The following is a 14391-nucleotide window of genomic DNA, read 5'->3' as shown; positions in this document are numbered from 1 at the left end:
CATTAAGGATAATGAAATATTTGACGAATGTTTAATAGGCTATTGTATAGATGTTTTTCAATAAAATAGCTGTGCAGCTTACACGAGTAGTTTTCTGGAGTAATCAAACAAATTACCAGTGAACAACTAAAACAATAGTATAATATACTATAATAATAGAAAATAGGATTATAAGTAGTGATGGATAGAGAGATACTTTTATTTTTTTTTTATTATTGTTCATGAATTAATGTGTTTTATATTTATTAATATTATTACTTGGATGTGGAGCCAACCACATAATGTTTCAGAATTATAATTTAAGTGGGAAGTTCTATGATATGAAAAAATGAAATGATAGATAGATAAATAGATAGATAGACAGATAGAAACCCCAGAATGCTAGACAAATGGCATGATTTATACATTATTTTTTTCAAATTTTTTCAAAGAAAAACTTTCACACAAAAAGCCTTTAAGGAGTTACATTCTTTTATTTCGAAAACCCACACCGGAAGTTCTGAATCGTTGGCTAGCTTTACTCGGACTCGAGGCAGCTGAATGACAGCTGAACGGGTCCTAAAGGTGCAGCAGTGCAGTCTGAAACGTTAACAGCGGTCATACCCGCGTTTTAAAGAGCAGGACCGGCTCATATCACCGTTTCGCCTTTTCACGCCGACCGGCGGACGTGTCCGAGTTTATCAGAGGACGGCAGCCGTTAACCTTGCGGATGTTTTTTGTTCTTTTTCCACCCCGAGAGAACAAGGTCCGCGTCCGGATGTGCCAGCAGTATTGGTTTTTTCGCATGTCGTAGGCACCTCTATTTTTTCTGAATCGGGATATTGTTGATGTTTGAGGGTCAAAGGAGGCCCTCGGGTCGACAGTTTGCCCCTCTAATCTTAAGTATATTTCCCCAAATCATTGATTTGTGAGGGAGAGAAATTAACGAAATGATTGTGCAATAGAGAGGAAGAGACATTTTCACACGTCTCGGCTACCTCAGTGTTGTGACTGTGGGGAAAAAAAGAAAGACAGACAGAGATAGAAAGAGCGAGTCGCCGGGAATAAAAATTTATTTCCTGCTTTTAAAACACCACAAGGACGCGTTTGTCAGAGCTGCGGGGAGCTTTTTTACAAGTGCGAGAAAAAGGAAGAAAAAAAGAGAAGGAATATTGGCATCCGTCCTGTGAGGGAGAGTTGTGAGTGTGTGTGTATGTGCGTTTAAACACCTCCGAGTACCGGGAGAAGCTTCACGATGACGGGCAGCACCCCAGCGGACATGGTAAGAGAAATGCCTGTCAGCTCCTCCGCTGTTTTAACATTCACACCCATTCATTTCCTTAGGCTTTGGACTTGAAAGCAGACACGTCTGAGTGTGTCCTGCCCACGACCGCTACTTCTGCTTTTATTAATTCAGCTGTATGTGTGACCCTTTATGGTTGATCAAATTTGGGTCTCTAGAGGTTCTCTGGAAATAAAATGTGGAAGTTTAACTTTTTTCTTTTCTTTTTGCTGACTGTTCAAAAGTACATGTTGTAAAAAGTTTTAGGCTGCCATTGACTAATTGTGAAGCTCCATTAGCAAGCTCTGGAAGCTTTATACTCCATTTACAATCCATCATCAAGTGTACCTTCATTTTTATGCATCATATTATCTTGCTGTGGTGAGGCAGTTGCATCCAGAGAGAACTTAATAAGTTAGGAAATGTGAAGAAAGAAGCTGATTGTGGAGATTAACAGGCAGTTTTGATAATGACATAAAGCTTAACATTACCTGGGTCCAGCTTTTGGAAGAAATCAGAACCTCAGACCTGAATTGAACATATTTAGATTGCAAACTGCTGGACCGATCATTTGCTCCACTTGAGCTCTGATCGGCACCCTTTCCTAAATCCTGAGGCTAAAGAAAAGTTGAGTTAATTGCACATGCATTACTCAAGAAAGTTACAAGGGTTTAGAAATTCATCTTCACGCTGCAGAGGGAGCCATGGAAGACAATGGCATCCTGGAAACGTTAGATTAAGTTTAAAGAGATCAGTGCAGTGTAAAACATGTAAAACATGAGCAGAAACTGCAATAACCAGCAGCACGATCCTGTGGGAACACATACTTTTAATTATGTTGCTGTAATCGTATCGTATTGCGATTACTCTGCATTTCCCAGTTTGATGATACTTCCCGCTCAGATCTGTTCCTCATGCCTTTATCAGATTGGAGCCTTGTACCATTGCAGAAAGCCTAGAAGCAGCCTGGAGTTTATAAAATCAGCGTCATACAGCGACATGTCATACCTACTGATGTAGACCTTAAAACAAAGGCAGTAAAAAGTGGTCATCATCAGGCAACTCTTTCAGTCACTATGACATCTTAACTTGTTTTACACTAGCTTGCTGGCTGTCATGTGTATTATGAGCTCTCCTCATAAGGATTTACGTCAGCTTCCTGTCTCCCCACTGTCACAAATTAAAAGCATCACAAAGTGCATTTAGCTGGGTTTGGGTCTTTGACGTAGTGCTTCCCTTCCCGTGGGCATGACAGTTTTATGGCTGTTATCTTTGCTGCCAGCGTGTGGTGGCACTAAGAATACTTACAGGTCTATGTATAGAAAGGATAAACCGTGTAATATGGCCCCTCCGGGAGATCAGCTATCCCAGCTGTGGCCCTGCTCAGGCCTGTCCAAGTTCAGCTGATCCCCTTAGCTGCAGGTCCATAATGTTGTCGGGATATTTGGATAATGCTATGAGGAAGTAAATGAGACGTCCAGTGTGTATATGTGTGTTAGAGCATCTCAAAGTGTAGCTCATGGCGAGGGATTCTCACAGATTACAGACATAATTATGAGCCGGATCTTTCATCTTTTGACCTGTAAAGTACTGGAAGCTGAATACTAAAATATTATGTCACCTTGGCTGTGGATGTGGATATTATTATTTTAATTTTTTTTATGGTAGCACAAGAGCATCGTTCAGCCAGTGAACTTTGGTTTTGAGCCACAAGCCTCCTGCTAAATTGTCTTCAAGCAACTCAGTGAATCCCTGCCAGCTGGTTTATGGCTCTGCCTGATTTGTTCTCTGAGAATTTCCCCCGTTGGGGAAGTATCACATTATTATTACATCATTTATCGGCAGTGCTGGCCATAAAGTTCATTTCTTAAGAGGTAGAGTAATAATATTCTTTTCACTTCTCCAAAGTAGTAATCCTTTCCCCCTTTTTTAAATCGTTTTTTTATGCCTGCTCCAGGCTTACGCTATTAAAATGCCTGCAGAAGAAACATAAAGGTCAGATTCGCCACATGAGCAAGACACTTCAGGTTTTCTAATCTTCCCTTTTGTGGTGTGGCTCAGTCGATACATCAAACTGGCCCCTTGTGTTCCCCATGGAAATTTGGGGGGAAAATCTCAGCTCTCAGCACTTAGCTGATCCTGTGCGGCTGAAATCAGCAGCAGATGCACATTCTCCCCAAGCCCCCCCCAACCACCTCAATGTTCACTCAGCCTGAGGAAGAAGCAAGTGTATACACACAGCCTCATAAAGGCTGTATAGAGTGGGAGTGAGAGTAGGAGGAGAGGAGATTGCTGGTGCCAAACACTGTGGGTGAATGAATCTGACAGAAAGAATAGGAGAAGCAATAGTCATGCCTCTCGAGAATGGAGGATGGGATTTTTTTTCCATCTTCGAATGGGAGAAGAAGAAGAAGAAGAGGAGGAGGAGCAGGAGGAGGGGAGGATGGGTAGATAGAAAGACTGCGAAGCATGGGAAGAGGGGCAAATTACCTCTCTCCGGGCAGATCTTAGAAGTGCTGACAGGGTTGAAATAGTCCCCATGGCAACAGTGAGACGCTTGGATCTGAGTCTGGGTGTGTGTCTGTGTGAAAGTATGTAGAAGGATAGGTCTTTGTGCACTGCAGGTATGTGTTGTGGCAACAAGACGAGACGAGAGACGGAGAGTGTAGCGGGAAGAGGAGAAGATAGCAGCGCCCTTGTTCAGATAAGCCCAGCTGAATGAATACGCCGCAGACGAGACTGAAAGGCCCACAGAGCAGAGAGTGAATTTCAGACATCGCTGCTTTCGATATGTCCCAGGCAAGACAGGGAGCTCCAGCTTACATAGACTTGTAACAGACCATGAAACAGCAGCATTTGTATGCTAATGCTTGTTTAAACCATTAACAACAGCAAGTTTTGGTTTAACCTGTTTGCAGACCTCTTAATCATATGGACACATCTCAGATTTTTGTCAGTGATACAGAGGAGTTTTGGTGACTGGGTCAGTGAAGGGTGCTTCCACCCTGTATCAACTGCTCCTGCAAATTTTAAATGATTTTAACTGTTTGGTCCTTCTTCCCAGTTGGATGAGGTTACTACTACAGGAACACATGCGATCCTGCTATGAGATGATATGAAGAAATAAAGACTGTGATCACACATACTCACTCACACACAATGAGTGTAGTATTCAGACACCCCGTCATTTGTGGACTGGCGAGAACATGTTAATTTGTGTTGGAGGAGGTGATCGCAGCTCTGACTCAAAACAAACCAGGTGGTACAGTACAGTTCTAACTCTCGGGAGTTGGACTGAGGTGGCAGTAGGCTAAGCAGCATTTTCCGGTTCCTCCTGAGTCTACCCCTGGGTTTCCTCCCGGCTGGGCGTTCCCAGAAAGCATTCTGAGGAAGCCGCCCACCCGGGAGGCATTCTTATTAAATGCCAAACCACCCAAACTGGCTCCTTTTGGCGTGGAGGACCTAGCTTCATTACAACTTGATCATTCAAAAAAAAAAAAAAAAAAACCAACATCAGTGTGAGCTCCTAGTCAATAATTATTGTTATTAAGTCAATGAAGTCTTCTGTCTTTTGCCTGGAAATGCTGCTGATGTGGTTTGATGGAGACAGTGAAGTTGGTACAGCAGTGTGTGGATGTCATTGAGCAAATCTCAACTTAAAACTGACTTTTTTCACTTATTGTTAATTTTTTTTCTTTGTTCTGTCTATTGACTTATGATGACTTGATTAATTGATTCATGGCTAAATCCTTATTGTCGATCCAGTTGTTTTAATTGCGCCACTGTGACTGTGTTTAAAGTAAAGGAATGCTGTATAGCAGATTTGTTTAGTGGTATTAGGATTGGATAAATCTACTCTGTGTGTGGCTTCGAAAACAGCTCAGTGACTTGTTTGGGTGCACACACACACACGCGCACACACACACAAAAGAAGTCAAAGGTCAGGGTCAGAGGCCAACTGTGTGTCGGTGGCAGATGAGGAATGAAAGAAACAATGGGTGGGGAATCCTTGCTGCTGAAAACAACGCTCCCGGTTATGATGTTCTGATTCCAGCTAGAGCTTAACTCAGCACGTATGCCACAGTGCGTTGTCAGCTTCAGGCTGGAGATGCTAACAAGACTTTGATTGACACTTTCAGAGGGAGCGAGAACATGACTGTAGCCTGACAGCGCCAGTTGGAGAAAGCATGTCGTTGGATATGTGTGTGCTACCAATGCCATGTGCTGCTGGTCTTGAGTCACAGATCAGGATTACGTCATCTTGCCCCCGTGCAGCAGTTGACATATTGACTCTGGCATCGTCACATGCAGGCCTCGCAGAGCCATGGAAAGTTCTGATGGTAGTTCTGAAGGTGCAGAAGCTGTGTGCCTGATTCCTATTAATTTCAAGCCAGTCAGGAGATTCGAATAGATACAGCAGCTAAAATATATATAAATATTTTAACAAAGATAAATGAGCCAAATACATTTAGTCGATATTTTGATTGATGGGACTGGGGAAAAAAAACAGTTGTCAAGTTTTTTGATGATCTGTTTGTGGACTGTGTTGCTGTATTTATAGTTAATTTGTGAGGCGATGCTTTGTCGCTGCAAAATGGACTGCATCGCTCTTCAAAGCTGTATTTACAGTTAATGATATTAGAAAAGCTCTTGTCAATGTATATCCCCAGCAGTCCTCTGTATAGAGGTAATTTAATTGCATTGATGCATGTCCACAACACCAACAGGAAGTCCAATTGAGAAGCTGTCATCCATTGATTGCTTATGTAACTGTTTTTTGCTTACGTTTGCCTGCGTGTTCTTCATTGTGGGCTGTGTCTGGGCATGTGCATCCTGTGAATGTGCTGCAAAGATGTAGTGCTACGTACTTGTTAGTACTCCCTGATCTCTTTCTCCCAGCTTGTCTGTTTTCCTTTGACGTGTTGATTAAGCAGTATTGTCCTTGTTAATGTAAAAAATATGAATTATCAGAAGCTCATGAACATAACCTTTCAAGAAGCTGTAAGTTTTCTTCTATACATGTATGGTATAGTGCTTGGAGAGTTAGGATAGTGCTATAAGTGAATACCGTGTTTACATTCAGCTCAACCATAGACTGTACGTAAATGATGCACTGATGGACTTGCATGCAGTATGCATAGAGAGTATAAAAGATGGATGTAGCATCAATGACATGATCACTGACTTCTAACTCTGCATTTTGAAATCTAACCTTTTTTGGGTGGGGTGTGTGTGTGTGGGGGGGGGGGGGGGGGGGGGGTTGACGCCAGACGTTATCTTATGGGTGGAGTGATAAAGGAGACAAGCTTTGGTTAGCAAGCTGCATTGATAAACTGTAACTGTCCGGTGCAGATATGCACATATCAGCTAATTAGTGCTAAGGGACAGACTAATAAATACTGAATATCAGTCACCAAAATTGAAGCACAAACGTATAGGCTGGTCTGTAGTAGAAAACAAGGAAGAAAATTAGACAGATAATACTTTAAAAATGCTCCAACAGCACACACACAGAGTGAACAGGTCCACTTTAGTTACTGGAAGGATGTGGCTGAAGCCTAGCAGACGCTAATCAGGTGCCCTTATTGGGATACCTGTCAAAACAATTTAGCCATGCACCAAATTTATCCAGGGAGTTGACTTGTCCATAGACTGCCCATAAAGGTTCAAACTGTGTTTTGTACCAGGCCATAACCATGCTTTCTAATGCTGTTAAGTTATTCATTTTGGAGATTGGCTGTCTTTTGGAGCTAGCCTCAAGTGACACCTAGAGGACCTGCAGTTTTTGCCACTTCCATGTTGGCTTTATTTTGTTGGACATTGCCCACCCATCCTTTTTCATGCCATCCTTTATAATCAGTTATTCTCCCTGTGGGAAAATAATTGACAAACTGAACATAAAAAAGGACTGGCCTTTGGAAAGAATGCAGACTTTTCTGACCTGGAAGCTGGGGGCCATCTTTTATATACAGTTGATGATTAACCTGCTTTTTTTGTTTCTTTTTTCTTGGCTGCTCCGAACCAAAGTAAAACATTATGGTTGAAGAATGAGTAACATATTGAGCAGCTGTGGAGGAATAAAAAACTCCACTTATAAAAAAGCTATCTCATTGATATTTAAATTCCCCAAAGCAAAAACAATAAACATCAGTTATGATGATCAATTTGTTTTCTGCAGAATTTAGGTTTCCTTTCAGCCTCTGTGCTGTTACAGGTGCTTTTAAACATTAACTCCACAATCAAAATACTGTGGAGTATAAATAAAGTGTTACTTCCTCATTTGGATCCTTATAATAAAAGTTAAAGTTGGATTTTTTTTCTATTTTTGAATTCAGGATTGGCATAGATTTTATTAAAAGAGGGAATAGTTGTTTAAGTCACCCCAAGGAATTACAAGGAAAAAGCCAGATTGTGCTTGTGCTGGGATAAGGACTTATTACGTTAGAAAACCCTCCCCTTTTCAGCAGTTGGTGTTGGCAGGTATGGCTTTGCACAGGCTGAGGAATGCATTGAACTGCTTCATCATTTTGGGGGCGAGTGGGGGCTGGTAATTCAAGATGAAACTGGTCTACTCGTCTGATTCTGATCCTCTTAATAGTCTTAATAGTAGACAGGCAGCTGTTGCATGTAGTTAATAACTAACACTGAAACTAAAACAGAACATTTTTAAATTATAAAAGCTAAAGTGAATTTAAACGGCTATAACTACACTCAATTAAAAATACAAAACTGTATATAATTCAGGTTGTAGTTGTAAATGTTTGTGTCCTTGGAGCAATAATAGCGATGTGACAACTGTGATTTCTTGGCATTGAGCTTTTCCAAAACAGAAATGTTCTTAGTAGTAGATGCTGGACACAAAACACCTCAGGACAAAAGTAAACCGAGGACACTCTTAGGCTTTTGTGCCAAATGGTTCAGTCCAAGCATGACTTAAATGAGGGGGTGTGAACGTAAGTCGTACACAAGCGCTCGCTAACTCAACAAATGAATCTCCCGTGCGCTTGCAGCTGCTTTTGATGTCGATGTGCATGTTTATTTTTTGACAAATGTGTGCATGTGCATATTTGCATGAAGGAAGCGGCGAATGCACAACCTGTTCTTGCTGTTAAATGTGACGTATTTGCTGTTGGTGTTGCCGGTGGAGTAACACCCACGCCAGCTCACTTTTGCTCCAGATCCCAGGACAAACTGGACTGGCTTCAAAAAGCCACTGTTTGCATGCAATGATGCTGTTCCTGTGCTGCTGGCACTGCATCATTTAACGCCTTATGTCACTGGCTAGCCATACAAAAAGACACTGTGAGTCTATAATCATGCAAATGTCATATACATTAAATTATGTTTCCTGTAAATTGTAAATCTCCCAACTTGACGTAGCTGAAGGCCCATCCCACGATGGCGCAAATATAACTCTGGCAGAAAAACACCCAAACGCACAATCCCACCACTGTTCTTCATCTGTTTTAAATCGCCATAAACCCAGAAATATAATCTAAGACAGGACCACAATGTATTTTAAGTTAACGTCTAAGAAAACAGCAGCTTAACTGTAAAAGAGAGATAAGGAGAAGCTGAGCACCCACCTAATACTAAAGGAATTAAATTCATGCTTCAGCCGGCTGAATTAAGAAGATGAAAAGAGGAAGAGAAACATGAGTTGAGAAAGGGCCACAGAGTTAGACGTAAAAAGGAAGATGAGCAGTCTAACAAAAGCTCATTATAATGTCCTTTACATAGAAAGTCTTGTTTTCCAAAAGGAGACCGAGTGAAAACCTTTTGTTCATTTATATCGTTTTCTCAACCACCCGAGGCAGTTGTGCAAAGGGGGCATGATAGCGTCATTAAATATTCTGCTCATTGTCATGTTTTTTCCCAACCGGCAATGTGAACTAATGTGAATCATTAATGCAAACTGGACGCTTTTGTATTTTTCCATTTTTTTCTTTTTTTTTCCCCCCGCTGATGAAAATTCTGCACAAACATGTTCATTCAAAATGAGTAATGCATTTATTTCAGGTTTACACCAGGCATTAACTACATTTGCAGACTTTTGGGTCCTCTTATAATGTCATGCTTTATATTTAATGTCATTCAAACGACATTACACGATGAGGACTTTAGTTAAAACTGTGACACTGTTGTTTTTTCGGTGTATAATTTAAGTAAATCTAAAACAAAAGGCTTACAAATGCAGAAAAATACCTTGTGTTTCTTTATAAGTATTATGTCGAGTATAAAGAGGGAGCGTGTGTGCTGGTTGTGTGTAGGAGTAAAGGGGGATGGGGTGGGGGTGTTTAACTAGCTCAATAAAAGCGGTCTTTCAGCTGCGCTGGAAACAATTTCCAGCTGAGGGGACATTTATATTAAAGCTTCGCTGTGCCAGGACATGCTGTATGTATATGTGTGTGTCTGCGCTGTTCATGTTAAGGAACAACACAATGACTGGATCAGAGACTGCCATGCTCTGCCACTTTATCAGTAATAACAGGTTACTAATAAACTCGTTAATCTGCTGTTTATCTTACCCTATACTCCCATGCATGTTATCGTATGGTAATTCTATGGAGAACATTGTATTGATCTTCCTTCTATTTGAGCCAGCGAAGGTCTCGGTCTGTGCACTCGTCGTGTCGCTGTGCTGCCCTGATTGATGCTGCAAATTTCATTGCACTGGCTCTACTTTGTGTGATGACAATAAATTGAATTGAATAGAACCGGGCATGAATCAAATAGCCCTCTTTCTCATACATTTCTGGACAGGCTGCCGTTTCTAAATCAGTGCTTAAATCTGTCCTGATATTCAGACACCCTGTGCCAGAGCACTCAGACAGACAGCACGTACCGAGAGAATTAGAGGGTCAGTGTTGAAACTCTTTGGGCCCCAAACAGGGGAGGTGTGAGCCGTGGAGCAGTCATCCAAAGGTTAAGCCTCATTGACTGGATGTTCCAAAAGGATCCGCTGACCTCAGGTCATCAAACACAAGTCTTTTAAACCAGACTTGTACTCCGTTGTGGTTGTCAGTCATAGATTTTCCTCTCTGTGTTTTCAAAATGTAAAAAGTCTGACACAGCTTCTTGTTCTTTTTTTTTTCTTTTTTCTTTTTTTTAAATCAACCCAGCCTAGTGTCATTCAGAAGCAGCTTGGGGAGGGCAGTTTGGCCACATGATGATTATGACAGTGAAGATGATTTTATGTGGTATGACCAAGATCCAAGATATGAGTCACGATTCACCCAACAGATTTAGGTCTCATGATTAGCTGTGAGTTTAGATGTGGACTTCAGCATCATCATCTTTTACTGCAGCTGTAGTGGCTATTTGGCAGTCACCTAGTTCACGGTGTCGTGGAGGTGCTGGTTGGAGTGGTCCTCCAGGTTGTAGGGTATCCCCTGGAGAGCAGACCCATCCCATCACCAGCTTCTGAAAAACATCAAGATCTGGCACAGTGACATGGTCAGCCTGCCGGTAGGTAGAGAACAGGGTTAGATGGTTACATATAGCACAGTTAATGATACAGTACAGGCTTTCTCTGAAGAGGAGATGATATCATGTTTATCGTCTGCAATCATCAGATGATGAGCACCATGCCATGCTTTGACTTGTCTTAATTGTATCATAGCTAGAAGAGGCAACAGCTGATAATTGTTTCTGTAAGCGCTTCTGCTGCTGTGATTGTTTAATAATTGATTCAGTTATTAAACAGTCACTTTGTTATTTTATTTGAAAATGCTAAGCTCAGAAGAGTTTCAGAACATGATATTTGTGTGATTATAAACACAGGAGAGAAAAAATTGAGCGGCTGAAGCTAGAACAAAATATTTGACCAGAGTCGAATCCAACTTTATTTCCGTTTTGCCACTTTGAGAACGGTCACACCAGCATTCCCGTTTTTTTTTTTTTTTTTTTTTTTGCTTCAGCCGCTGAAAATCCCCTCTGTGCAGCTTCAGTTTGCTGTGTGAGTCCTCGCACCGAGCCTACTAAGATACTCCTGTGTGTTTGTGTACGGGATGTGTTCTTAATACTGAAGTAATGTCAAGCTTATGCCGAACAGGATGTAACAGAAAATTGGCAGGATATGTTTTTGGCTCGTTTTGGGTTGTCATGATGTCAAATTAAAGAGTAACATAATCAGAGTCTTTCTCCTGTCTTTCTGGTTTTAATATATTCACATAGACACAGGTGGTGGAAATGGGCAATGAGGAATCAAGAGGCAGAGGTCATAGAGTTAAAAAGGGAGAGAGAGAGTGTGTGTGTGTGTTTGTGTGCATGCATGCTGGTTGATAGGGGGAATAGAGAGAGGGTATGTTTGGCCTTCATGGTGTCTTGCACAAATTTGTCATTGCATGTTAGACGCTATGGAGCACTCGATGAAGATCTCTAATGATCCTGGCAGGGGTTTTGTGTGTGTGTGTGTGTGTGTGTGTGTGTGTGTGTGTGTGTGTGTGTGTGTGTGTGTGTGTGTGTGTGTGTTTTTCTTAGTTTCTGGTAATAAGGAACAACCGTTTAGGTCGGGGGGAAATGGCAGAACTTTGACTTACATAGAAGACATCAGATATCAACCATGATTTAGGCTAATTACACATCTCTGTGAAGTGGCTCCCGTGTGCCAGATATACAGTTACAGAACCAGTCAGTGGGCCCTAAATTAGTGTTTGAGGCTAGTGGCATTTGAAAGCTCAGATGCTTGTGTGTGTCTGTATATATAAAGCTGGCACATTTCAGCTAAGTTTAGCTGACTTTCATTTAGCACAGACTCCTCAGTCAGCTGATGTTGGTAGAGTTACAGTTCATAGTACAGTGGAGTTTAAAGCTCAGAAGAACCATTAAGGCTGAGAGGCACAGTAATCCTGTTTAATTTTTAATCTAAAGGTCACAGCATTGTATAAAAAGCACCCTTGTTTGTGAAAGCGTGCTGTGCTTCGTTCTCAAATGGTTAACCAAACTTCTGCATCTTCAGCCACTTCTGTCATCTCAGGTGGTTATGTGTGACGCAGATTCCTTTATTGTGACAGTGTGTGCCATCATCTCAATTCTCCTTACATTACAGAAGCAGCACAACATCCCTTAACCTCACTCGGGTGTCTGTATCATATTGGAACAATATGAAACATCATGAATCCCCTCCCCCCTCTGTCGCTATCCTGTGCCTTCCTGTTGTTGCTTGTGTAACTGCTTGCCTCCACTGTCTCCCCACAGAGGCTTCCTTTTTCCTGTTGTGTACAAACGAGCATAATCGGAGGCTAAAAGCCTTAACCAGAACAATGAAAAAATAAATAAACAATGATGAAAACTGCCGGTGCATGTCTTATATTCTGCAGACACAAAGACACACATGCTAAATTTATGTTTGTTTTGATCAGATAATTTTTTATTATCACTTAATTGAAGTTGTAGGAGATTTCTGTTGAGATTTTTGGAAGTTTGGAATGTTTAGGCTATTGTGTGGGTGATGCAAGTAAATGCATCATGTTAGTGGGCGAGAAGTGGGGGGGGGACTTTTAGTCTTTATTATGACAGGGCATTTGAGAGTGGCGAGGAAAGCTGGGAGACAGAGCCGGGGAAGAGACGCCTCTGCAATAGCCTTATGGCCTCTGGGCCCCCCCTCTCAACCCGGTTAGCTATTGTAACATCCGCTGCAGTGTTATCTAACACAACAACACCACGGCCCTTCTCAAGCAATGAAACTAGACATAAATGTAGATATTTCTACAAACAGCAAATGAGCATCATGGAGATAACATTCATCGCAGAGCCATTGATTTGTTGTAAGGCCATTTCATTAGATTGCATTATGTTATACAGGATTGTATGGTATGGTGTTCACCCTGAAATCTCTAATGTGCCTACTCTTGCAATCCTCTGTCTGTTGTCTCGCTTTATGAGGCTTAGTGCTAGTTGCATTGTTAATATTGTGATTGCCTAATAGCCTGTTTTTAATTGCAAACAGCCGGATGACCTAAAGTTAAATTTTGCTTTAGGCTTGTTTTAATAATTCTTTGGTTTCTTACTGCATAATCTTGTGTCAGAATTTAATAACTTTCTTTAATTCTCATTCTCAAATAGGCTCAGATAATGTACTCTGTGTGTGTGTGTGTGTGTGTGTGTGTCATAGCCCTGGTTTCTGTCCAGTACCATCTGGTAAATTCCTGCACAGAGGGCATTTTAGCTTGCCAGCTATGTCTCTGTGTGTGCCTCCCTCTCTTCCCCTCCAACACACAGACCCACAGACATACACACAGACACATCCACACACACAGTTTCTCCTCTACACACACTCGGCATCACGTGAGTCGTGACTACAGGGCAGTGCTTGTTTCTGAAGGAGAAAAGAAAATGCAGTGTCGTGGATATAACTGCTGTCTCCGGGCCATTTCTACTCTCGACTCTGTTGTCCCCCCCTCACATGTTACATCAGTTGGTCTTTAACACTCCCGCTAAGCTTTTACTTCATAAACATGCACTTTTAATTTCAAGACAAGACTGATTTGCATTAATCTGCTGCCTGCAAATACTGCCAAAAAGATTTTTGCAAGGAGGAATGCCAATAAATCTGTTGATGGCCATTTCCTTTTATTTTGTTCACTTAATCCTCCAAATTTTCACACTCTAGAAACGATTAACAGGGGAGGGATTGCCCTCTTTTCTTAATTAATTGCTGGCTATGAATCTGAAAATGCATGTGATCAATTAATTATAGAGGCACTGATGTAGTACAGGGGAAAGCTTGTTCTTTGGCGGCGGGGGCAACCTGAAAGTTACAAATTGACTACCTGGTGTGCTGGACTGCACACCTCTTGGGAGACGGGGGCTGACACAGTAGGGAGGATGAAGAGGAGACAGGGGAAGGTAGAGGTCACATCAGAGCATGCAGCTCTCTTGGGAGGCAGGGAGGTAGGGAGGGGAAGAGCAGCATGGGGATGCTTTACATGTCTCCAGGGTTTTTTACATAGCAATAGGCAGGGGAAAGCACACGGGAGGAAGTCACATTGGTGAGACACTGTGTGATGGAAGCAAAGGACAAAGAGAGGAGGAGGCGTGAGCAGGCTGAGCAAATGGTAGGACGAATGAGGTAAAGGACAGGATGTCCCTACTTTAGTGTCATCACCAGCAATCATCAAGTCTGTGCG

General features: G+C 41.8%; 1 protein-coding gene across 1 annotated transcript in view; it reads left to right on the top strand.

Annotated features, from left to right (window-relative positions):
- The first annotated feature begins 521 nt into the window (after positions 1-521).
- ubl3a (ubiquitin-like 3a) overlaps positions 522-14391 on the top strand; it is a 36569-nt gene continuing 22699 nt past the window's right edge. The window contains exon 1 of the mRNA XM_063487310.1: positions 522-1261. Within this exon, the coding sequence (XP_063343380.1) occupies positions 1235-1261 (27 nt within the window). The 5' untranslated portion in view covers positions 522-1234. The remainder of the gene's footprint in view (positions 1262-14391) is intronic.

This window comes from Pelmatolapia mariae, linkage group LG10_11 (assembly GCF_036321145.2).
Source record: "Pelmatolapia mariae isolate MD_Pm_ZW linkage group LG10_11, Pm_UMD_F_2, whole genome shotgun sequence".
Classification (NCBI taxonomy): Eukaryota; Metazoa; Chordata; class Actinopteri; order Cichliformes; family Cichlidae; genus Pelmatolapia; species Pelmatolapia mariae.
This window is presented reverse-complemented; position numbering and strand designations above follow the sequence as displayed.